Source organism: Bombus bifarius, unplaced genomic scaffold (genome assembly GCF_011952205.1).
Source record: "Bombus bifarius isolate JDL3187 unplaced genomic scaffold, Bbif_JDL3187 scf7180000007966, whole genome shotgun sequence".
Classification (NCBI taxonomy): domain Eukaryota; kingdom Metazoa; phylum Arthropoda; class Insecta; order Hymenoptera; family Apidae; genus Bombus; species Bombus bifarius.
The window spans coordinates 750,674-777,341 of NW_022884352.1; the positions used below are offsets into that span (position 1 = coordinate 750,674).

The 26,668-nt window shown below is 46.3% G+C and overlaps 1 protein-coding gene across 1 annotated transcript; it reads right to left on the reverse strand.

Annotated features, from left to right (window-relative positions):
* Positions 1–145: 145 nt before the first annotated feature.
* On the reverse strand, positions 146–26,567 carry LOC117209052 (signal-induced proliferation-associated 1-like protein 2). Its single transcript, XM_033450646.1, has 14 exons — positions 25,500–26,567; positions 6,752–7,004; positions 6,129–6,641; positions 5,801–6,049; positions 5,318–5,716; positions 5,006–5,217; positions 4,679–4,920; positions 4,501–4,607; positions 4,127–4,361; positions 3,645–4,019; positions 3,238–3,504; positions 1,607–3,157; positions 1,269–1,463; positions 146–1,100 (listed from the first exon to the last, which is right to left on the reverse strand). Exons 2-14 carry the CDS (start codon positions 6,993–6,995, stop codon positions 899–901), a joined length of 4,791 nt encoding a protein of 1,596 aa, XP_033306537.1. The 5' UTR covers positions 6,996–7,004; positions 25,500–26,567; the 3' UTR covers positions 146–898.
* Between the last annotated feature and the right edge of the window lie 101 nt (positions 26,568–26,668).

The window sequence follows — 26,668 nt, forward strand, 5'->3', positions numbered from 1 at the left end:
TGGTTATTGTTGCTGAAAGAACACGTCTTGCCATTCCCTTCTCCTCTCTCCACGTTACCATCTTCCTCCTCGAGGTTTCGAAACGATTCCATCTTCATTTATCGTGTGTATTTGTATTTGTACTCGTAAAAAATAAACGATCCTCTCAGTGAGGTGTGCATTTCTTTTTATTATCGATTGGTCTCATCGTTTTTTACAGACTGCTCGTCGACGGGCCGTGTCTTTTTGTCTTCGCGAAGAATGTATAAACTTCTTGGCGACAAACGTACGCATACGCCTCGGTTGAACAAGGCAAACACGATCGACATGGCGTTTCGTGAACAAGGAATGTTTTTCAACTTCTGAACACGCACGGAAATGATTCCTTAATCTTAACGGTGATACAAAAAATACGTAATAAATTACGAATGAATTAAGATGATTCTTACACAGCTAGGAATATTTGGTCGTTTCAAAGTAACACACGTAATCGTGATTAACGCACATCGCGAACGAAGCAACGTTACTCCGAATGCACGCGGCGTCTAAAACCGCCGCTACTATCTCTTATCTACGCGCTAGCTCTTAGTTTTAAACGTTCGATCGAAGTTGGATAGAGCGCAATCCGATGGTAACTTACTTTGTACCCTTATAACTATCTAAGACTAAATCTATGATACAGACTAACCACGAGTCGCGATATCGTGAACGATGTACGCCTTTGATTCGCGCCCTTTAATCTTTAAATCCGGAGAAACGCAAAACTAGCATAATACTGGTGTTACAAAAGGGTGATCGTGTGGACTTTGCAGCACGATCGTAGAAGAACGAGAGAAAAAGAAAAGAGAAGAAAAGAACGAACGATTGTTTGGACGCGACTATCCTAGAACGAAGATATTCGAATTTCGTTATTTTGGAATTATTGATGGTCTATCGTTTGAAAGAACCATTCGGTGAAACGTCGAAGCTGTTGCGCAGCCGCGTGGCTTTCATCCTGTAGGCGTCGATTTTCGTCTCGCAAACGACGCACCTCGTCCTCCAGGGAAAGCCTTCGGCGTGTCTCTCTGGCTACTCTTAGCTCGAGCGTGGACAGATGGGACTGCAAATCCGACACGGAATTTCTGAAACATAGAAAAAGCGGTGGTTGATTGGAACAGGCGTGTCGAGTAGTAGATTGGAGAGGAAAGAAAAAGAGAAAGAGACTTTGAAGGAAAAATGCTTGGCGATTAATATACATCGTATATATCGTGTAGCGCGTACGAGATTGAACGTCGCGTCGCTAAACTTACGCGATGGTATTGCATCCATCGATAAGTCTGTCGTCGGACCACTCTTGGGCGTGCTGCTTTGATCTAGAATCCACGTGGTGATTTTGCCAACGATCCACGTCCGTATCGTTATGATTTTTCGCGTCTTTGACGGACGTCAAGTTGGTCGGTGCTTTGGAAATCGAATGGGTAGGTTTGGTAACACGCGGTGACAATCTAAACTCAGAGATTACAGACACACACACACATAGTGCATTCTATAATGTAGAAAAGCGAAGTTCGAACATCTATCGTATCTGTACGGTACAGTATGGTACGATATTGTACGGTAGAGTAGTATACCGATGAGCAGTGCTTACCTCTCTTCCTTCGACAACTTGTTCTCGCTCGGCGCAGGACTGGACGCGGTGCTTGCGTTCGAAATGACCGTGGCCGGTCTAGCCATCGTTAGAATTACTTCGGATCCGGTTCCGTTCTCTTGGCTGTTCGTTGGTAGAACGGTCAACGCATTGCCGCCGTTGCCGCATAAATTTTCTCTCGATCTACACCTGTTTTGAATCTCGAGTATATTGTTGTTGATCTTGTTCGAATTGTGATTGGCGATCAGTGCGTTTCCGGTTACGTTATTGTTCGTTATTTGATCATCGTCGGCCATGTAATCGGGGTTGATCAGCTTCATCAGATCCTCTTGAAGAGTGCTCGAAGTTAAATTCGCGGAATTTCTATGAGAATTTCGTACTCCTGCACTTTTCGGCCTGGGACTCTGATTCCTCGAACCAGCGCTCGAAGGGGTCAGATTTCCGGGTCGATGTTTGTTCGTTGCTCTTCTCAGTCGAGGCGATACGCTTCCAGATCCGTTCGATAGTTCGTCCTCGCTGGGTAGAGTAGCCACCTCTAGGCAATTACCACCGGTATCGCCAATTCTAACTTCCGGTGGAAGGCTCGCGGCAAAGTCTTTCGTCTGACGATACTCGACGTTTATCTTGTGAGGGACCGGTCTCTCGCTGATGCTAGTTTTTAGACAGGTAACCTTCTCGCCGACTTTAAATTCGTGCGGTAATTCGTATCTGATCGATTCTCGATTTTGTTCCACGCTATCACCGCTACCGCTGCCGGCGTGCTTCCTTTCGGCAACGCCGTGTTGACATTCAATCTCATACTTGCCGATATCCATATCGTATTTGCTGTTTCGTCTCTCGTATATCTCTTCGGCATATTCGTAATTGATCGTCGTTGTTCTCTTCTCGTGGGCTCTTGCGTCTTGCTCGTACTTGGACGACGTTCGATCCAGCAGCAGCACCTTTTCGTCTTGCGCATCGTATTTAGAATTTCTTTCCAATTTTCCGTCGTGTTGTTGCTGCTGCTCGTACTCGTTGCATCTAGATCCAAGATTGTTATTACTACTAGACTTTGGCAGGCTATAAGATGCGTTCTGCGCTAAAGGCAAAGAATTCGACGTGTTCAACTTTTGGTGAGTAACGTAGTGCATATCGTTTTTCTGAAGTTCCCTCTGGGAGGCGTACAGATTTTCTTGCTTGCTAATCTCGTACTTTTCTTTTTGAAGTTTCACGTAACTCGACGAAACGTGATCCTGACTGGAACGATGAACGTTATCCAATTGCCTTTGATAACTATCGTGTCTCGCATTGTTATCAGCCTGCACCGCTTTCGATGACGCGTAATTGCCATCTTTCGCATAATGTTCCTGCTGTTGCTGACCGTGATGATGTTTCGAATTCTCTGAAAACTGTTTGCTGCTCGCATAGTGCGATTCCTTGTCTTTCCTCTGGGACGAGGACTTCGAAGCGATCATCTGGAAGGACTGCCTGACTGGAAGGGGTGGTGGAGGAGTACCGGTACTGGTACGGTACCCAGTGCCCTCTTGGTCTTGTGGCTCCAAAAGCTCGTACCTGACCGCAAGAAACGGGAAAGACGTCTAGTTTTAAACTAATACTCGCGCTATCTAAACTCACGGCTGTATTATTCTTACCAACGATCGTCGTTGCTGCTATGCCCGCTACTACTACTGGTCATTGTACCCTCCATGGGGAAGCGTGGATCGTTGAACGACCTAGAACTAGATCCTGTCCCATAGCCGGAGCTGTTGCTCGATCGTGGCGGACTGAACGATCGCTCGTAACGTCTCTGATGAGACATGGCTGTCTGCTGAGTCGGCGTATTATCGGGACTGGTTACATTCTCGTAGTCACCTTCGTAGTTCGTTGACAAATACTGGCAGTTTTGCAGCGTACATCCTCTGTTTTTCGCAGCAAACGAAAAAAGAAAAAAAACAACGAATGACAGAAGACGCGAGTAAGGAAAATAAGGGGGCAGACGAGAAAGGGGCGAGAAAATGAGACGTCGACGAATACAGGAAATTAGTCTCGTGTCTCTTACCTCCTGGGATTACCGTCGGTGTTGGGCGGTATCACGGTCACAGTGACCTGCGCGCTCGTTTTCAACAAGTCGACCATTTGATCGTGACTCAATGTGGACACGGCTACTTTGCAGATCTCGACGAGCCTAGACCCTTGTCTCAATCCCGCTTGCCAAGACAGTCCCAGACTTTCGACTTGCGTCACCACACCGTCCGGTTGAACGTGAAAACCCAACTGTCCCAGGCTGTTTCTCTTCAAAGAGAGTTCCGTGGCCGGGGATCCTGGAGTTACCGCTCGCAGACGTGCCACTATCTCCATTAATTCGTCCCTTTCCCCATAATCGCCTCGCACGTGAATCGTAATGCATTCTCCCTGATGATAGTACAATCTCAAGCTGTAACACAGCGAACGAATTAGAATACACAACGTAGTTTCGTTCGCGTCGTGCGCGTTTTACGTACAAGTGCATCGTGCTGAATCGAGAAACTAAAAAATCGGCACCTGTTTGTTTGAGCATGCCATCCGAGTACGCTGGCGCACGGAGTAACGAATACGATCTGTCTGGAGTGTTCCTCGATCAGGACGATCGTATCCACGCTTATTCCTAGATAGGAATCCGTGTTCTGATTGCTATCTTCCAGTATCACCTGCCAGCATATCGCGCCACGCTGCAAAGCGTCGCAAGATAGTCTCGGACGTACGGCCGTTTTCTTCTTGCTGCTGAACGACAGCATAGCTGTACGAAAACATAAGTCGTGGATTGTTCGTTCGAAAGGACCAAGTCGAGGTTGGGGTTGTCGGAGTTGAGGCTTAGGTGGAGGTCAAGGCGAAGGTCAAGATTAAGGTGGAAATCGTACGATCGGAAAACAACTTACAAAATTTTTGCCCGGTGTCGACCATCGTGGTAGAAGAATAGTTGCTAGCGAGGTCCTTCAAGTACTCTTGCCTCGTCCTAGTCGCCATGGTGGCAAATTTCTCGGATCTACGGAAAAGGACAATTACGAAAAGTTTGCGTCGCTATCTTGCCACTTAACGCGTAATATCGTTTGCTACCTGTGCGCGGCATTTTCCGCGTTGATCACTTTCGCCAAGATAAAGTCGGCGAACGCTTTTCCCTTGGTGAACGTGGCACCCTGAGGAACTGGTGGCCCGAAAATCGGTACTTCTTTGCTCCTCGAAACGGCTACCTTGTACTGAGTGTTGTCGGAACATGGGTCGACCGCTCTGACCACGATGAAAACGTGTTGAAATTGCGAGCGTATTCTTCGCGGGCTGAACGGTAACGCACCAGGTTCCTATTATACCGAACAACGCACGTGTGTCACACAGAGTATGTGTTGGACAATCGATGCCCGCGTCACGCAAGCGAATATAGCTTACCTGAAAAACGATCGTGACTATATCGTTTCCAATGTGCCTCTTCCTGAGCAGCTGTTGTCTGTTATTCGGCGTAAAGGGTAGCATCGTTGACACGTGAAAAGTTACTTCCGCCCCTCTATAGGTCGCGGCGACTGCGTGGGTGCCGGTCGAATCGGTTCTCGTGTCTAAACCGGCCTTGTACCCTTCGAATCCTCGCAGCCTGATTCTTTGACCTATCGTACACATGCAGCGTAACACGCGCGTAAGTACGTCGAATTACGATACGACGAAAGGAAGAAGGAGAAGGGATTTTTTGCGTGGATTCGGTCTCACCGATGGTATCGAGAAACTCGAGAAAAGCAGGTCCGGCGTGCTGATTGTTGTACATTTCTTCTTCGGTTCTTTGACCGGATCTGCAGTAAAGAACGCCCACTTTGTATTTGTTAGAGAGTCCCTGTTCGTCCAATCTAGCCAAAGCTTCGTCGGCGGTAGGAGTTCCTAAACGGAGGCAAGCGAGTTGAACCTCCGGCGCGACTAACTCCAGCAATTCTCGGGTCGGTAACCTGCCCTGTGGCCTTATGCCACCGAGAGCTTCTTCCGGGACCGAACCGCGAAGCGTCAACAACTCGGACGTGCGAACTATTATTCTATACTGATTGGCGTCCTTTCGAATGCTGATGGCAACCGGACCCAGCTGTTCGTCCATACCGAACCAATTCTGATGGTCTCGACCTGAGCAAATCACGTCGACGTCGTCGTTACTCGTTGATTACGATAAGTCGCGAGTCGATCGTTCGTCGCGCGTCTCACGCTTACCGAGAAAATACCGTCTGTAATAATGAGCACCCTCGTCGATGCTCTCGATAGGTAGCGGCCGTTTCTGCAGAGGACAACTATGCTTCCAGGATGTTTCGCCGGGCGCTGGTTCCAAAACCGCGACACCGTACGACAAAGATGGTCTGTGAACTCCATTGCCCGGAGAGGATCGAGTAAGGCCCACCTCCCGTTCTCCCTCGCCGCCGATTTCGTTCCGGAAGAAGGGACACGATTCCAGTAAATTGTTACCTACGCGGAAAAGCGAGAAGTTGACTGGAGCGATCGCGTTATCCGATCACGTATGATCTAATTCTGAGCTGCTACCTACCTCTGCCGTCACCGGCGTCCTCTTCCGGCGCCTCGTCGGGAGTCGACGCTCTGAAGGAACTCGCGGCTGAGGCGCCAGTCGCGGTGTTCCTTCTTCTGGCGAGCAGAATACCTCTCAGCTTGGCTGCGTAGCCGAGATTCGCGGTGAGCGACTGACAATCGTAGTGAGCGAACGCTCGCCTTCTGTGCCTCTCCTCCACGTCGGCTGAAACACCGACGGGGCTGCTGCAGCTCTCCTCCATGGGCCGGGACTGGGCCTTCGCTCCCCACAATCTCTGCAGCTTCAATCGCAACTTGGGACTGGAGTTACCGGTCGGGCCGCAGACTTCGTCCGTGTCGACGACCATTTGCCCGTCTGGCACGCGTCTCAGGTACTCCATGCCAACCGAACACCGTTGATCCGATGCCTGGGGGGTAGTCGCCGTCGGCACCGATGTCGACGGCCTCAAGTCTTGTAGCATCGCGAACAAATTCTCTCCGACCGTTACCGATTGAGCCACTACATCGATGCTTCCTGCGGGTGAAATCCTCGACCTTTGACTCTCGTTTCGACCACGCGAAATCGGTTTTTATCGAAATCTTTGCTCCTTTGGCTTACGCGGTAACGCCGTACGCGCCACTTACCCTGAGATCCATACTCCCTCCTCAGGGGAGGTTCCGGTACGCGAGACCCAGGATCCGTTGGACTGTGAGGAAGCTCTAAACTCGAATTTGACCTATGAAGGGCCAGACCACGACCCACGCGGCTACTCGGCCCACTGCTGCTACCTCCACCTCCGCCTCCACCTCCTCCTCCTCCTCCTCCGCCTCCTCCTCCTCCTCCACCGCCGCCGACGCCGCCGCTGTGTATCGGTAGGCTTGCGATCATCTCTTCATTCTGTCAACAACGATCGACCGAGAGCGTAAAATAAGGTTGAGAATGGCGTTCGACGAAAGAGGGCGAAATCGTTAGACCGAAAGTAAGTAAATACGTTCCGGATGTTCGTGGAGATCGTTGCGTGCGCGTGGTTTACGCGAAGACGAACCGCGACGCAAAGTAGGACGGTTAATTAGATTCCTACTTACGCGTGCACGTTCTACGCGAGCACGCGCCTACGCATCTAGACCGTGTCTCGTGGGTTTCGTATTTTGCTAGTCTTTTTGCGAAGAAAACGGCAGCTACGAGCGCAAGTACGTGCGACGGAAATTATTCGCGCGGCCAAGTCTCCGATCGGATCCGACAAATCGCTCTGCCACTCGGCATCGTCGTTCTCAGACTCCAGCTACTTCCTTATCTTTTACCACCACGAGCTTCTCACGTTGACGAAATCTATGGCACAGGCATAGAGCTGTAGTATTTTCTAGTATTTGCACGCTGATAACAAGGTGGTTCGAAGAGTGCGCGCGCGGAAAGGGAGAATCGTGACAGTCGGTGAATCACGACGCGTACTTACAAGCGGGCGTGCCGCTCTTGTTCAGCACTGCGAGACGCGTTCGATGAATGGGCGATTTTCCATTGTCAAAGAGAACCGGTATCTCGTAGTTTGTACGCTACGAACGATCGAAACCAGGATTAATCGATGACGCGCACGCGCGTTTCACCCGCGTCCCTCGCTGGATCTCGAGCTCCACGCAACGCCACGAACGCTTTGCGCGGCGAAGGCCACCGATTCAGATATCAAGAACGATCGAATACGAACGAGGATCCGCGGAGGAAGAAACCGCGACGCGCGCTAACGGAGCGACGATGATCGAGATGGTTTCAAGGTATTTGGCGCAAACGATCATCGTCGCCGGTTGTCCCGGTGGCCTGTTGCATTCCACGCGTTCTCTCGGTCGACCTCGTCGGTTCCGTTTCGCCTCGGTGCTTCGTCACCGTCGTCTCGCCCCGTCTAGCGTTTTTAAAATCGGAGCGAATGGCATTTACGCGGCGATCGCGACCGTGAAACGTTGATTCGTCGTCGAATCTCGTAGGCAAGCGCGTGCGCCTATGCTTCGCCGTGTTTTTCCAACGAGATTATACACCGTGCGAAAGTTCTCAGAATTCTACGTGATTTGTTCGGCCGATGAGATATTAACCACGCTGCTTCTCGTTACTGTTGCGACTGTCGTCTGCGTACGCTTCGAATTAACAAATCGAAGAAACGTACGTATATACAGGGTGGTTGATAACTGGCGGTATAAGCGGAAAAGGAGGGGGGGGGGATTCTACGCGAAAAAACAAGTCGAAAATATAGAATAAAATTTTTTTTCTTTTTTTAATTTTTCAATCGAGACAACTACAATCTACAGTGGGGTCCGTTATAACGAGGCGTGATAAAGTGCACGCGTACCGACCGACGATTCAAAGTCGATTTTCTCGAAAACGAAGCCTCGAACGAAAAATTTTTATTCTATATCTTCGACTTGTTTTTTCGCGTAGAATCACTCCCTTTCCGTTCGTACCACCAGTTACCAACCACCCTGTATATGGGGAAAACGCGTGCCACTAAGTATGCACGTACTTGCAAAGAACCTGCGAACGATGGCGAAACCGAGACAAGTAGAAGAGAAGGGAATTCGGAATCCTGTCAACCGTGTGACGAGCCTGTCTCGTCGCCGGATGTCGGCACAGGCCAGTCCGTGTCGGAAGCTAACGTTTTCGTTTCTTTCGTTCGAAAGGTTCCTCCGCTCTGATTCTGCAAAATCGCGATGCGAAGCTTTCTCTATCCTGGACGCTTCGTAAACATTCTGCCATGCGTAACACGTGGTAGAACGACGAACGGAACGGCGTGTCGCGTCGGTTCGAGTATCGAATTGCTGGACGTTCGTCGACCAGGGTCGTGTCGTTAAAGACGAGACAGAAATGATCGAAGGCGCACCGAAGAACCTGTACGACGACTTTTACGTACACGCGTTGCGTTGTGGGAACGTTCGAGTTGCGTGTAACCGCAGAACCATCGTTCATCGCGGCCGTATCGTCGAATCTATCCGTGACACGATGTTCGCGTACGTGTGATCGTAAGAACGTAAATGGAAACCGCGCTGGCCGAACCTCGGCGACTCCTTGGACACGGGTATATCGTTCACGCGAATTTTTGTCCAACGCTGTAAAAAAGCAAAACACCTAAGCAGCTCTACTTGCACCGTTCTGTCGCTGTTCTCGCTTTTCATCGCCCGAAACCAGCAACGATATTTTCCGCGTAACGAGGAAACACGATCGAGGGAAAAAAAGTGGAGCAGGCCAATAATATCTGCTCTGTCGTAATCGGTCTCGAGAAAAGATATTCGCACGTGTTTCTCGCCGTAACGCAATTCCCGGAAACGTTATTACGACAGTTACGACGCCACGATGAAAGGGACTACGATTTCGTCCGATAAACGTTACGATTTTCCGTCGACCAGGCTTATCTTCCTTGCGATAACGTTGAAATGATATCGCTGGCGGCTGCGATACACACCGGCCACACGTATTAGATATGTTACACGATAACGATCGCGCTGGTGAGATTCGAGGACGCTGGCTCGCGCCTGCGAACGAAAATACGTTATGCGTTATGTTACGACGTTGTAGGAGAATTAGGCGAGCGACGGCACGCGACTTAAAAATACGAATAAAAACGCGGGTGTAGCCGTGTACAGGCGCGTATAACGTAGTAGTAGATTCGACTAGGTGTTGCGCGAAACGGACGCCGATCATCCGAACTAGTTATGTAAATTGGCTTGGCATTCTTCGTACGGTCTACGAGAGCGTATCGCGAAGCTGTTGTGTCGCGCGCGAAGAATGCGCGCACACGCTTTACAGGTTTCGTCTTTCCTTTCCTTTCTTTAAAGTCTTCGCCGAGTTCCGTACGGTGGAAATCGCGTCCACGAATTTTCATCGTTTCTCGATTCATTCGACCGGAGGTGACGCGACGTCGGCTCCCTTCCGCGAGTCCCGGATGATTAAGCACGCGAACCATCGCCAGCGGCAGCAAGCTCTTGGAAATATTTAATCGAGCTTCGCGATAATGGCAAATGGCTGTTCTCTGGGAACGAGAACCAAGAAACAATTGCCTTTTTTCACAACAATCGCTGTTCCCTGTTAAGCGAGTTTTCCGTCAGACGTTGGTTGCGGAAAGGAATCGCACGCATTTTTCGCGGATCCCTCGAGCGTAAATGCACGGCCGTATAAAGCCACGCTAGATAGAATATTATTTCGCCCCTTTCTGGGATCGTAAACGAGGTTGCCAGCGAGAGATTGTAATAACATCGAGCGCCATTACCATGGTAAAATACTGGTTTTTCTACTGGTTTCCGCTCGTTTATTGCAACCGCGATGCAACCGTATGCAACTAGCTTGTACGCAACCAACGGGTAATTATCTATTTTAATCGTGCGAATTCATTGACTGCGAATTCATTGAAAGAAAGTGGTGCGGCTTCTGCGAGATAACGGCCTACTATCTGCTTACCGCCTCCCTCTGCTCGCGTCATTCGTCATTCGACGCGATTCTAGTTTCATAGCCGAGGCCAACGTTCCAAGTTCGAATCGATGCTACCTACGTCTATCACCATTATCGCCGCACGCGCGCATCGCTTGCTGAAAATGTTCGTTTCGAATCCGGTCTCCTTTTTAAAGTCACGCGCACAATCGCAAGCAACGACAAGGGAACCTTGACACTTTGCGGTCTTAAAAGCGAATTCGCATCTTACATACTTTATGCGGTATCCTATGGAAACGTTAACCACTGTTAAAGAAAAGCAATGGATACTATAGACAAAATCTTACGAATGTGTTTTTATATTACACGCTTGAATAATACGAAAATGTTATCAATATATTAGATTTAATAATATTAATCGCTTAATAATTAATAATATTAATCGATTTAATTATATTAATTGAATAAAATTAATATAAAATAATATTAATAATAATTTATAAGAAATCTAATAAAATAATCAATTTTGCTCAGTGTCTCTGCATCGGGCAAATTGTTTTCAAGCATATCACATGAAAGAACGTCACTAGAAGTATCTTTAAATGAGCTCGCTGATTTTTAATAAAATATTATGCTTGTCAAATGTTGCTCAGAAAGTTCGTTCCGATTTTTAAGAAATCTAATAAAATAATTAATTTTGCTCAGTGTCTCTGCATCGGGCAAATTGTTTCCAAGCATATCACATAAAAGAATGTCACTAGAAGTATCTTCAAACGTGCTCGTTGATTTTTAATAAAATATTACGCCTGTTAAATGCTGCTCGGAAAGATCGTTCCGATTTATAAGAAATTTAACAAAATAATAAATTCTGCTCAGTGTCTCTGCATCGGACAAATTGTTTCCAAGCATATCACACGAAAGAACGTCACTAGAAGTATCTTTAAACGAGCTCGCTGATTTTTAATAAAATATTATGCTTGTCAAATGTTGCTCAGAAAGTTCGCTCCGATTTTTAAGAAATCTAATAAAATAATCAATTTTGCTCAGTGTCTCTGCATCGAGCAAATTGTTTTCAAGCATATCACATGAAAGAACGTCACTAGAAGTATCTTTAAACGAACTCGTTGATTTTTAATAAAATATTACGCCTGTTAAATACTGCTCAGAAAGTTCGTTCCGATTTTTAAGAAATTTAACAAAATAATTAATTTTGCTCAGTGTCTCTGCATCGGGCAAATTGTTTCCAAGCATATCACACGAAAGAACGTCACTAGAAGTATCTTTAAATGAGCTCGCTGATTTTTAATAAAATATTATGCTTGTCAAATGTTGCTCAGGAAGTTCGTTCCGATTTTTAAGAAATTTAACAAAATAATAAATTTTCATTAGAAGTATTTTCACTAGAAGTATCTACAAACGTGCTCGTTGATTTTTAATAAAATATTACGCTTGTTAAATGCTGCTCAGAAAGATCGTTCCGATTTATAAGAAATTTAACAAAATAATAAATTCTGCTCAGTGCCTCTCCATCGGGCAAATTGTTTTCAAGCATATCACACGAAAGAACGTCACTAGAAGTATCTTTAAATGAGCTTGCTGATTTTTAATAAAATATTACGCTTGTCAAATGCTGCTTAGAAAGATCATTCCGATCTATAAGGAATTTAATAAAATTATAAATTTTGCTCAGTGTCTCTGCATCGGGCAAATTGTTTCCAAGCATATCACATAAAAGAATGTCACTAGAAGTATCTTCAAACGTGCTCGTTGATTTTTAATAAAATATTACGCCTGTTAAATGCTACTCAGGAACTTCGTTCCGATTTTTAAGGAATCTGATCGACATAAAAAATCATATTGGGAAGTTCCTCGTCGAGCCACCTAAGAGGTTCTCGAAGAATGGAATATTCAAGTGGCGTGAAAAATGGAGAAAAGTTGTGGAACAAAATGGTACCTATATAATTCGATGGTCGTATATCGAATCTAAATGTAAATCGGAACGAACTTGCCGAGCCACCTTTTGAATCTTCTCGATCGCTGCAAAAATATGCGCCAATTCAGACTGATTTCCGTTTGTCAGAGCATACGGTCCTCGAAATGTTAACAGCGAATGCTACGAGCAGGTATCGCGAGCGTGTGCCTTTATCGATTAAATACATTTCGAAGCAAACTTGGCGCGTTGATAATTCCGACGCGATTCGACTTGTGCTCGTTCGTACGAGCGGAACCATCAATCGGAATACGTACTTGTACAGAGTTTGACAGAGTCAGGAACGATGAACTGCGTCGGTGAAATTCCGTCGTCGTCGTCGTATCTACGTGTAACATTTGCAAAGGAAGAAATGGAGACAGGGGCGCAGAACCGAAAAGAAGGGAGGAAAGAGGGAAGAGGGAGAAGGAAAAAGGAAGTCGGGACAACGAACTTGCGACCGGTCGGTCTTCTCTCGGTTCGTCTTTGTCGATCGTCTTGCGTCGAACGAGTGGAAATACGGACGGTATACGGTATATGCGTATACGCGGTTATTTATGAGACGACGCATGGAAAATCGCGTGGCAAACAACTATCTTGCGTTTCAGCGTTTTCGATAAACGCGTTCACCATAACGAGGAAAGATCCCCACGGCGTATGTTACGCAAAGGAGGTCTGCGCGTGGTCCCCAGCCGAGCGATTACACGCTTTTTTGTTGGTTAATCGAAAGACGGGACTGTGCTCTCGCTAGGGGAAGCTCTCTCGTCGCGAGCTACCGAACGCGCATGGTGACCACATGTTTCCATATAAATCGGTGCGACTTTGCGTTCCACTCTACGTTGGCCGAGTTAACGAAATTGCCTACGATCTTGCTACGGTAATATCGTATCGTCGTCGAGATAACGAACGCGTACTTCGGATATATATCGCGTCGATGCGAATCGACGTGTCGGTGACGAATATCGCGACCCCGATAGATTCGATATTCTTCAACGACGCTGCAATAAAGAAGAGAAGAAGAAGAAGAAGAAGATGAGATACGTCGGTGCGTCCTGCAGCGACCCGCGCTAGTAAGCTTTCAGGAATGCGCTCTTTCAAATTGGGACAATCGAGGAGGAATGCGGGATCTGGTCGGAGGCGGGCAGTTTCTTCTCCTCGGCTCGTGAGTCATCCCATCCGATGGCTAAGAGCAGTAAGAGCAGTCAGTCGGAATATACGTACGCGGATCGGGTCTCAAAGCGATCCTTGTTCCTTTCCAACTATTCTCTCTCTCTCTCTCTCTCTCTCTCTCTCTCTCTTTCTCCCGATTACCTATATAACTGTATATGTATGGCCTAACACAAACCCCGTTTCAAACGTCGGTATTTCTTATGTAACGCGCGTCCGGAGTGCCCTGCCATCGAACCGCCCTCGCGCGCCTATTTATCCTCGTACCCGTTTATTTTTTCCAATTGCCGATAATCGCGCTTGGAATTGCACGAACACACTCTTGTTTGCGTTAATTGCAAAATTCGAAACCATCCCGCCGCATTGTACCTGTCGTGTCTTTTCCAGATATTCCCACGCTTCGCATACACACGCCTCTGCACACGTTTTCATCCTTCGGGCGTTTTCGACGGCGGTTCTGCTCGCTTTCGCGTAATTTATCTCGCTTTTCTTCTTCGGGGACGGCGTGAGTCGTATCACCGCCTCCATTAAACTGTCCACGATCTTGATCTTAATCGGCATCGATATCTCCCCGAATCGTGAATCGCCACTGCTTTGCACCAACTCTGTCGCTCGACTGACCCACCGACGAACAAGAGAGTATCTACGGTTGACAACGGTAAGATCGCGAATGAATGTTACGTCGTGTATCAACGTGTTCCGACGTGTTTCGACCAAGGGGTACGGTAGGGATGGAGGTAATGCACGACCCCCCTCCCCTTCGTCCCTGCTTTGCCTGATCTTGATCTTGATCTTGTACTATCATCAGTGATGTGCCAATAGAATCCTACGTAACCGTGTACACCGGTTACGTGACGGACAACGCGACTCTTTCGCCCAACGTTTTCGCAGAGTCGACGTATTTATTTAAACGAGATGCTAATTGTTTCGTACGTTTGGCCGAAGCGTGTGTTAATCCGCTAGAAGAATTTAACGAATCTACGTACGTAGTATACGCGTAGGCGAGCAACGCGCGATGGTAGATCGTTTTCTTTTTTTGGAACAACGTAGGAGGCTCGACGAGTTGTAACGTAGGACAACGTGAAGCTAAAGGGGCATTCGGATCTCCCAGGAGGTAAAAGAGACACGACGAGAGACGAAACGGGCTGGAATAATTTTCGGTACCTCGTCGTCCGTCCGTATCGCGTTTATCGGTTTCGTGGCACAGACCCGACCAGGCTCCCACAGACGCATTTGTCGTCACTTTCTTTCTTTTCCTCTGGTATCGGTCGGCATGCGTACATACGAAGATTAACGTACGGGTCACGTGTGTAAAGCTTTTGTTACGCAAGGCTGACGTATCGGGTCAACGACTTCCTTTTTCTTCGTACTCGAACGAAAAAGAGGGGAATGAAACGCGGCTGGAACGATTAATCGACTAAAAATAACGACCAACTCGATGCTAAGCACGACACGAAATTTATCGAGCTTGCATCGTTCGCACGCATCGTTTCCTCGTTTTCCTCAAACGTCTCTACCTCTCTTTCTCCTTCCAGCCTATCCGAAGATCTTGCGCGAGTTTTCGAGATAAACGATCGGTCCGCTTTGGCTAAGGAGAATGCGCGCTGATTTGGTACGTTCGCGGTTTCACGGAGGAACGCGGCCGAATATTCGTGACAGATCGCCGTGGCCGGTGGAACAAAAAGAAAAGAAGAACGGCAGAGATACGATGGACAAAGAGCGCGTTATACGTAACTTATTGGTTGCTGTTATCTCAGCGCCACATTTTTCGTGTCTCGGTGATCGAGCGCGATACCGCGCAAACGGCACGGTTCCGCTGGAATGACCCACGCGTGCCAACACCGATCGTTCGATCGATGATTTCGCGATCGAGAAAGAGAACGCATCGACGGCACATTTCAATCGGGCATTGCACTATTCCTTTAAGGGGGTATTCTGGTCTAGAAATTTGAAAAAATCGAAAATTTTCTTGTTCGTATTTCCAAAGTTTAGACATTCAAGAATATGCCCTTAAAAGGATTTTTCAAAATTTCCATTATTTTATGAGTTACAGTAGTTTTTGTGACGCAGCATCTGATCCGGTCCGACCGGGGCCAATGTGCAATAAACGGTAGACGCTGCCCGAGTACCTACGTCTCAAAACTTTAAACGCGTTTTTCTCGAAAGTTGGCGTGCACGATATCTCAAGTTCTAACGAACCGATTTATTTAAAATTTGGTCCGAATATTCCTTATATACTCGTCTATCGTCCGGACCACGCTCAGCTCAAAATCTTTAATATTACTATTTTTTTAAACGTTCGGAATTGTCGAAAAACCGTGCGAAATAAGAAATTTGTTTTCAAACGGCCGTCATTTTGTGAAGAAATGTTGTATTGACTTTTCCAAGACTCTGACGATAGCGGCATCCATACTAACTAAGAATCCGTTCGCATTTTTTGTTTCGGATGACTAGAAGGGTTGATATCGTGCACGCCACGACACCCCGTTTTTTTGGCAGCACCCACTTTGCCAGCTCGTAACTTTTTAAATATTGAGTTTTTTTCTTCAGTGAATTTTTTACGTAATCTCGAAATATCAATAAACAAATGCTAAGAAGAAGGATAGCAAAAATATTTTTTCTTTCGCTTGTACAGAGCTTCAAAAATCGCGCGAAATTTATGCCTCTAGACCAGAATACTCTCTTAATATGGTAGATAGGCTAATAAATAGGCGCACGGTCCTATAACACCGATCGCAGGTTGCGCGTTTGATCGTAGAACGCGCGTAGGATTACACGTGTGCATCGGCAAAAGTGGCAAACCTGAACGCTATCGTAGAACGAAGAAGGTAATTCGGTTAGGACGCGATACGATTATACGCGAATCGGAAAGTAGAATTTTAAAGAGGAACTCGCGAGATATATTCCGTCTTCGAACAACTCGTGAAAATCGAACGCGATCAACTTGAACGATAAAACGTCGGAAGAAACGTGGAAAAGTTTGCGTTGTAAAAAGTACGACGAATTTTTAGCGATACGTCGGAGCGACGGTGAATTAGTACGTTCGCTAATCGATCCTAGCGAATCGAAGATACTCGAGGGAACATATGGCGATCGCAAAGCCGATCCTCTGCGTTCATTCTCTCGTTCCACTGCAGGAGGTTCTGGCATATGCCACGATTTCTCTCTGCGTTTTCGATTTCAATTTCAACCTCCTGACCCTTTTGTTTTCCTCTTTCCGCCCATTTGTCTCGTTTCAATTGCTTTTCTATTTTCTTTTTTTTTTCACGAGCAAACTTTACTTCGTAAATATAACACAGACATAATATACAGGGTGGTTGGTAACTGGTGGTAACAAGCGGAAAGGGGGTGATTCTACGCGAAAAAAGAAGTCGAAAATATAGAATAAAAATTTTCTTTTTTAATTTTTTTTTTAATTTTTTTTTAATTTTTTTAAAAATTTACAGTGAGGTCCGTTATAACGAGACGCGATAAAGTACACGCGTACCGACCGACGATTCAAAGTCGATTTTCTCGAAAACAAAGCCTCGAACGAAAAATTCTTATTCCATATTTTCGACTTCTTTTTTCGCGTAGAATCACCCCCTTTCCGCTTGTACCACCAGTTACCAACCCCACCCTGTACCATTCACGAAGATATACGCTGTTCTACTCATTGATTTTGAGCGAATAAATACGCGATATTTCATTGCCAGTTTCATTGATCGCGTATTTACGTCGTCCACCGACGCGACAGGACGACGTTTTGTGGCACAGCGTTGTTCTTAAAGCAGCGGTGGTCTATGCCAATGAGTACGAGTACGTCCGTAAGCACGTTCAGGAGTACGGAGGGCGTTTATCGAGCGAGAGAGCGACTGAGAAAAAGAAAGAATTAAAAGACCGGTCCCGTACTACGAGCCTGTTCGTTCGGCACCTTCGTGGTCCGGATACGTGATTTTTAACGGACCATCTATAAATATGTACGTTCGTATCGCGATCATTGTTGTGCATTGTTCGCGATAAAAATAATATGATATTTCGGGCCAACGTGGAGTTGGAACGCGACCACGCGTCGAGTTTGCAAAGATGCGAACGATACATACGAGATACGAGCCACGCGTGTTTTCGTACTCGGTCACGGTCCGTCCGACTCGAAACGTAATCGGAGACCGTTCGTTTCGATAAATCGCGTTCGATAGATTCTTTCTCGCTGCGAAATACAAGGAGCGTTCGATCGTTGACCCTTCGCGATGGAATCGAGAATCGTGAAGAGAAGTTGGCAGCCGTCCACGCAACGAGTCCGCACGCGGTGAGTGTAACTCGCCTGAGAATACACAGCCATTCGGTTCGTTCGTTCGGTCGTTACCCTCGTTTCCGTGGTGCGATCGTTTTTCGGGAGCGAGACGTTCGTTCGTCGATGACCCGCCAAAAGAATCGTTTCTCTTCTCTGCCTTGGAAAATCCATCCTACGAAAAGGTATGGCGCGTCGATATCTACGCGCAACTAACATCGTCTTACGAGGACAATTTTGAAACTTTGAAACTCTAAACGAACAACGCCGATAATTGTAAGTCGCCTAGCAGCCGATGGAAGGACGATGGAGAGTCAAGTTTGAATAAACACGCGCAGGCCATCTATCGTGCTCGCTATATTTCACAGTTTCCATATTTGTTCGATGTCTATCGATACGAAGAGCCGCGAAATGGTTCAACGTTTAACCGGGAAGAAATCACGTCGATGGGGTGGCAAGTGCGATCTGGAATCTAAGAAAACGGGAATGGGAAGAGAAGAAGGTAACGGGCTCCCGCTGAGAAACAAAGGCATGCTCGATGTCTGAAAAGGCGGACGCGACGACGCACGAGTCTCTGTTTATTTCAACTCGAACGTATTCGAGCTTTTCGTTGGAACGAGAAGCCGCTATTCGAAACGTACGATAGCTCCTTATCGTACTATACGTACGATACGACAGCAAACGAGTTTACCGATATTCGGACGAGGAAAAAAGCAAAGGATTCTCGGTCGTTCCCCGATTCGTTTGTCTATGACAGACAAAGGACTTACGTGTTTGAATACAGTGCGAAGAGCATCGGAGAAGAAACTATTGTTCGAAAAATAAAGAAAACTTCGTACTTGCATTGTATGCGGAGTGATGTAAATCGTGAGATCGATGCGACACACACCGACAGCTGCTTTAACGCTTCTCGAGTTCTAATTACGATTAATGCTAGTCGAACGCAGAGCCGCGGCCGCGCTGGTATCGAATGCCTTTTTCACAGACTATGATTTACGATCGCTCTCCGTTTTATATCCATCGGATACGTAACGCTATATCATCGAGTGGTCCCTCGAACCTAATCTAAACGAGAGATTTCAAACGAGATCTACTTACGGCATTGAACGCAACCGGCTTGAAAATTATCCTGCTTCCGCTACGTATTGTAACGCATAACCTCGCACTTACGTAAAACGTAAAATATCGAAGATATTAGAAATACAGAGGAGCACGCATGTTCGTCTCGTCTGGTCGATGAGAATGGTTTCTTCCTTATCTCTTCGAAAAACTAAAAGCGATTCCTTTCGAGACACGTTTAGCGATGATGCGACGCTTCTCGAGACGATCCGGAGAGAGTCCTTTGTACTGCCCGGAGAAAGGGAGTCGAGAATAAACGCTGAGGGCGAGCTACGGCCCTGAGCACCGGAAGTCCTCCCCTACACTCCCTCCGCCCCTCGGCTCGCTCTCTCCTCCTTCACCCGTTCTTCCATAGTTGCCTAACCTACCTAACCCCCGCGCGACCGTTTAATCAACGACGTAGCTTACTCGATGCGATTTCCATTCGAACAAGAATTTCTTTTTCCCCGTAAAACGATTATTCGAAGAATAGGAATCGAGCTTGACCGAGTCGCAGCGTGTTTTACTCTCACAGCGGGCCTATCCACGCGCTACACGATATGTAGTTTAATGGATCGCGAAAGCCCAGCGATGCACCGTCTTGTGTATTTGTTTGCGAAGAAAGAGAAAAAGAAGGAAGAAAGGACAAAATGGCAAGGACGACGAACAACGTCTTGATATGTATATACGACTGTATATACGACGGCTGACGATACGAGTCGTTGGCGCGTCAACACGAAAGAAAGAGAGGCAGTGGATCACGAGCGACGCGAAAGGAACCGTTTCTCTTTTTTTGAACGTGCGACGTTTCCGAGTACCACGAGAAAATATCAACGAAAGACGAAGGAAGAGGATCGCGGCGCGGCATGTCCGAGGATGCGTTACGCAAGGAAACCGACTTATTCATAGGCGTTCCGCTGGTAGGGCAACCAGCTTCGTTATCGGCTGGAAGCGATCTTCTTGAGCACCGCTGGAACGACGAAAGGTTCGACGCGTAACGATTCGTGTCCGGTACTCGATGCAACCAAGATCGCGTAACATCGGCCGCTTCGCGCAATTCCTATCGGAATCTATTCGCGTTCTATCGCTTCCTTTTATTATGCACCGCCGTACATTTGGTTTTCCGATCTCCAACTTTCCAGTAAAAGGTATCCAAAGTTCGTTCGTAAATTTGCTTCCTACTTTAACGATGAACGATTACAAAGGCTACGATTTACGCGCAAACTACGTATTGTCCATGCGTTCTCCTTGGGATCGGCTGTTTCCGCGAAAACGGTGAAAGCGGGAACGAGAATTACAAGAGATAGCGTAATAACTCGAATCATGAAAAGCAAGGAGTCGTTTGCGTTTTGTCTTTCTCCACTTTCCCTTTTCCACTGTCGTCGTCCGCAAGTGCCGATTTTTATCTGGACACGTTGCCAGAAAATATTCGTTTCTCCGTGAATTTCGATGTAAGGCGAGTTTCGTAAAATCGAATCGCAGCAAACGGTCGTAAGGTTAGGTTTACTGTCGCGCTACTACGTTGCTCGTTTCGTGCCGTTTTATCTTCTGGGACAGTTAGTAGGCTCAGTGAAAGCCATCGCCGCCTCGATATCTCGTCACGGGTGTACCTTGCTCGAATGTCACTCGATTCTCACCCCTGAAATCTAACGGGCGTTTGTCAAAACCGCGTTTATCGCCAACAGTTGGCCCGCGTTCGTCGCATTCTAACAAGGAAGGCACGTGCAACCGTTCATTCGTCGCGTCGATCGAACTACGGTCGAATAACGTGGTCGGAGACTTCACTCGATTCACGGTTTTCTTTCGACTAATCGATCCACTCGTTTCGATTTCGACGGAATTTCGAATCGCACGCCACCTGTTCAGAGTCGTAGGAACGCGAAGAAATGTCACAGCCTTTTCGGATATTTATCGAAATTGCTCGCGAGAAGATACTCCCGTGGCGACCGAGCGAATCGAAGATACAAAAACCTGGTGTTTCTGTTCGCGCGAGGTTAACGCATGACGCGAAGACAAGCTGGACGACGAGGAGTCGAGTGCACCGAAATAGAAAGGCCGAGAAAGAGCACCGTGCTCGCACCATGACCCAGAAAATTGAAACGGGACGCGCGGTGAAGCCGATTTGCGAAACGTCTCGTTTCTACGATTTCTTCGTTACATAGATTTCCTGGCATCGGCCGAAGAAACCCGAGAAACGACGCGTTTCAACGCGTAGATAGATATATAACGCTGAAACGTCCGCTACTCGTCGACGCAACGCATGCTTCGACAATTTGTTCGCGCGAACAAACGTAAGGTTCGAATGCCGTTTCGTTTGACCCTTGGTCGCTGTTCGAGTTGATTTTCGTGGAAGGAATTATCGTTAGTCGAAGTTCGACGTAAACTTTCTCATCGATTACATACGATACCAATAGTCACTGGTCGAAAAGCGATTACTCATCTCGGAGCGTTACGTCATCGAGGGATCGAGAACGATAGAAAATCGATTTGACGCGTTCACGTATTTTACGCGCAATCGTCTCTTATCGATGAAGTATTTCGTAGGTGCAGACATCGCGTATCCAAGGGAAGAAACTTTCACAGCCGGAAAGAGATTCTCAGATGCATTCACGATCCACAAGCAAGCACGTCCCTTGACGCGTAACGCAGCGTGCGTGCGTGCCAGTGAGTAGAAAAAGGAAAGGAGGAGCAGAAGAAGAAGAAAAAAAAGAGAAAGGCGGAGGGGAGCTTGTTGTCGGTGAATGCGAACGTTGAGAGTATTCGGAGGCGCAAAGTCGAACGAGAAGGAAGAGGATGCCGTCCGAGATGCCGTTACTTCGAAGAGTCACTCGGGGCAAGCCTAACCCAACTGAGAGAATCGAGGATAAGGAGGAAGGAGAAGGCTGCTGGATTCCTCTTATTATTATTCTTCGTTCCACCTCGAGAAACACCCGAATGTTACTGACCTAATACGGCACCGTCCTTAAACGCGAATCGCTCGCGAATTTGAACGCGAGCGAGATCGACGCGCGACCACGAAATTAAAATTACCATTGTCGAGCCGAACGGTTGGAATCGCTTGGAAAGCTGTGGCGAGACGCGAGTCAATTCGCGTTCCCCAACGGGAAGTTGAATCGCTTCGAAATCATCGAAACCGCTACGTACTACCATGCTACGCGTGCGTTTTATTCGCACCTCCGTAAAAAGACAAGTGGAACGTTTCTTCCAAGACACGGTTACTTTCGTAACGGATAAGCGCGCGAGTTACGCGCGTATTTCGACGAAAGGATCGTGAAAGCAGGCGTTTACCAAAGCCAAAATAAAATCAGGCGACTTTACCGAATCGCGTGACGAAAGCTTCGCCGTTGTAGATCGTAGGGCGATCCTGAACGTATTCGAGATGCTAAACTTCGTATAAGATGGCATAGATCGTCGTTTTATTTCGCAATTATACGGATATACAGCGTTCCAGGTGCGAGACGAAGCAGCACTTGCAAATCATAAAACAAGTAAAACGAGAGTCGGTGAATGAGATGGTGCGCCGCTATTCCTCCTAGCAGAGAGAAGCAAACTTCTCGGCAAGGGGTCTCGTGGTCGCTCGCGTGTCAGGTGACGGTGCTTTTCCGACGCAGCGTACTTGAGCGTACGCACTGGTGACAACGCTGCCCGTAAGTAGCTAGACGTTCATCTACTACCTTGTTCGATGTTTTTACAGTTAGCCGCACGCTGTGATATAACAGTATATACATATGTGCATAGGTATTGCGTTCGCGTTCGATTTTTCCCAGCGAGAATCGATCGTTCCGTTGTTTCCACTAAATTCTATATATTTCGTCGCAATTATCGATCCCCGTGTCGCATATCGTTCAGCCTACGAGCTGGACTGCTCTAGCTTGTCCTTTCGCTATTTCGATTCTTTTTATTTTACATGTATCGCTTAGCATATGCTCTATCGTGTATAGGTAGGTAGAGTTCGCTCCCCTCGACGACCTGGAATTCCAACGACGATCATTTACGAGAATTTTGTCGCGCGGATATTCGATCCTTTCGTTGCCTTATTTCGATTTGAATTTGTATTTTTTCTTCTGTTTTTTTTTTCCTATCTTAATTTTTCCTCTTTTCCACAAATCGAAATAGAAATGTAAATAGATGGAAAGACGGCGGCAGGCAGTGTTGTGAAAAAAACGAATTTATTTTTATCTTGTTTTTACGCTTAGATGTACTTACGACCTTACGATCGGTGTTTTGTATCTGCTACAACGATTATATACAATTTCTTCGATCTTCGATATGGAACGAGTTTGTGGACGCGTTTAAATCGAGCATGATCGCTTTCAGTGGCCGACGACGACGAAGAACAAGCTGGAAAGTTGGAACGAAAGGGCCAAATCTCCGGTGCTCGAACCCTGGCAAACTTATTCAGAGGTCAATCGACGCATCCGGCTTTAATTAATTGCCTTTGATTACTTTTAAAGAACCTGTATCCTGTCAACCCAACACCGGCATACGATCACCGACGATATATTCGACTCTAGTGGGAAGGTTATTGCTGCAGGAAACAGTCTAGGCCCTAGGCGATCCACGATATAGGTCGTTCAGGAAAAACACGTTTACTCGCTAACATTCCGCTTCTTCTCTGTGTCTCGTGGATATAGTAGTAATGGGACTGTGTTGCAACAATCGACGAACAAACATCTCGGGCATGATGATTTTAAACAACTGGATCGAGTAAAGTCATCTACCGGTAAACGGAAAGATTTTCCACTTCTGTGGTCAGGAGTTTAGAAAGTCGTTGATATTGTACGAGTTAGCGGGCAAAATGTTTTTAAACGAGAGTTCTACTTCGATTACAATCTGAGCAAAAGCCGAGTAATTTTTATCTATCAATTTCGAAGGGAGTGGAGTTAGGACGAGGGACCGACTTTACGAGCGTATTATATCTGTAGACCCGAGGCAAGTCTGCCTGGGTATGGCTTAGGTATGCGCCTGCAGCTGTCCTAAAATTCCATCTGGGATTGGCGTTCTTCTTCGGAATTTTCAAATAGTAGGTTGGGCCTTTCACACGAACCATTCGGTTCAGGTATATTTTTCCTCGTCCGTGTTTCTAAGCATCCGGAAATTTCTATACAGATACGCATAGTCTAGAATATGCTTTAAATCGACACAAATGCAGGTATTTTTTCGGCTATTTTTTTTTTTTTGGCGTATATGTTAAACAAACGCATGGAACACGTTCAAATTTTCCATCGCGAGAGAAATATATGTATACTTGAAATATTCGAGCAGCCCGTTAAAGCTTGAGCGACTCCACGCCATGAACTGGCCACCGGAAGTAGGCGTAATAACGAACTCCCAATGCCTATACGTGCTGAGAATACAATAACATTATACGCTACGCGCAAAGTTTTCTCTCCCTGGAATGGCTACATTGGGATACGTTCGTTTTCACCGCTTTTTCGTAAAAATACATATTGATCGTAAAATGTACTGGATGGTCAACTGTATTTGCGACTCCAACCAGTATAAATATACGTATACGTATAAATATAATATATTAGAAGTATATTCGACGTTACGCCGATCGTGACGAAAATACGAAATCGTTTATCTCGATTAATCTATTCTGTTAAAATGTTAAACAAGAACGAATTCGTTAACGCTATTTCGCAGACACGTGGGTGGTCGATCGAATCGCATCACGCCCTCGAATATTCCATTTCAAGTCAATGAAACGACCAATCCGTACAATTATCGTGAAAAATTACCTTACACACTCACGTTCACAGAACGAAATACACTGGTTACGATTATAGAAGAAGCACTTTCAAAATAAAAAGTTGGAGAATTGGAGATTGAAAAGAGTTAAAAATCGTGGTTAAGGTTAGGCATTGGAAAAGCCGTTACGCGAAGAAGTATACACTTCGTTTTTTCAATAAGTCTCTGCGAATGGCAAAAGAAAAAAATATATAATACACTATAAAAATTTAAATGAGAAATCGCTACTCAATTAGCAGAAAATCTACGCTACATATACGTATATACATACATATATACGTATATGATGTAGTTACGTACATACGTACGTATTTACAAACGTATATACGTATGTATGTATGTATGTATGTATGTGTTGCAGCGCCACGAATTCACTGGTACTACGGTATTGGCGTCCAGTGAACAACGGTGACCTTCACCTACCGGTATTCCTCGACATTAACCCAACTTTCTTGCGGAATATGAATTAGCGTTTCGCAGCAGGAGATAGTTCTTTCGCAAAACGTTCACCTTCCGGAAAATTGTATTTGTGGCAAACGGTTTTAAATCTCTAGCAAAGATTTACACTCGAACGTGTATATACTCTACGTATAACGTATCGTATCGTATCGCGATGACTTCGTTCTCAGAAACGCGTCACAAATACAGTTTCACTTACCGGACGTTCGAAATGCACCGGAAACGGATATTCATTCTAGAAATGTAGTAACCTACTGATTCAGAGAGAACTTACATTTTCGGGCTGCGACGATCGCCTTTGCCGCGGTACACAGAAGAGCGGCACGCCGCTTTCTCGCTTCTTCTCCAATATAGCGGCTTCCGAATCTTTTTATCGACACAAAATAAACGAAATCGTTCCCACTGACACACCACTCATCCAGCACGCACGTTTCCTATCTCCGCGTCCCTTCCTGGCTTCGGTTCTCTTCGCACATATCACTGAATTCCGATCGAACGATCAACGATCAATCAGATGTATTGTTATTAAACACGTTGTACGAATTCACGATATATTTTTGCCTGATGCAAAGTGGTTACTTCGCAAGGCACGATCGCTCGTACTATATATAAGTTTGGTCGGTTGAGTTTGAAAATCCATCGATTCGAGATTGAAACTCGATTCCCTCCAGGGCAGCGATCCAACAACGTGCTGCCGATACGTCGTCGTCGTCGTCGTCGTCGTCGTCGTCGCCGTCGTTGTTGTCGTCCTTCCGAATACATATACCGAGAAATTCCTTTTCTTGATCAGTTTCCTTACTACTGCAAGTGCAACGCAATAAACTGCTCCCTTGTTTGACTGGATTTTCACAACGTTGTTTGCCGAGTATCGTTCGCGCGCAACTTGCAGGTATATTGCGTGTTAACCAAATGCTCCAACGACGCGCTGCATTTTTACGGAACCGACGTGTCCGCCTCTTTCACAGAGGGTTCGTCAACCCGGACCTGGCGTGTCGATCCGTATCCTTTCCTTCGACGATATCGGTACATGAATTTCGAATTACCCTTTGCGTGAAAGTAATACTTTTTAGATTTTAATCGTGAACAGACGAAACACTACGAGATTTCTATTTGAACAAAGAAATCGTATAAATGAACGTTAAATGGAACGAAACCGTAGATCATATCACCGTACACGATACCACGACGCTAACAGGTTGCGCGCCGCAAAACGACTGAGTTCGCTTCTATTACGACGACAGCCACCGAGATCCCCACTCCATTGTACTTCGACGTTCGCGTCTCTTCGAAACTATACCGCTCGTTACAAGGATAAATTGCCGGCGGTCGAGAACATATCAAATATTTTTATTTCTATATATTTTTATTTTATTATTTATTATATTATTTTTATATATAATACATATGTACTCGCACATTGTACGATTGATATTTTTTCAATTT

Coding starts and splice junctions, on each gene's coding strand:
- LOC117209052 (XM_033450646.1), bottom strand. CDS start 6,995: ATGATCGCAAGCCTACCGATACACAGCGGCGGCGTCGGCGGCGGTGGA. Junction 6,642..6,751: donor GAGGGAGTATGGATCTCAGG/GTAAGTGGCGCG, acceptor TTTCACCCGCAG/GAAGCATCGATGTAGTGGCT. Junction 1,101..1,268: donor GATGGATGCAATACCATCGC/GTAAGTTTAGCG, acceptor TCTATGTTTCAG/AAATTCCGTGTCGGATTTGC.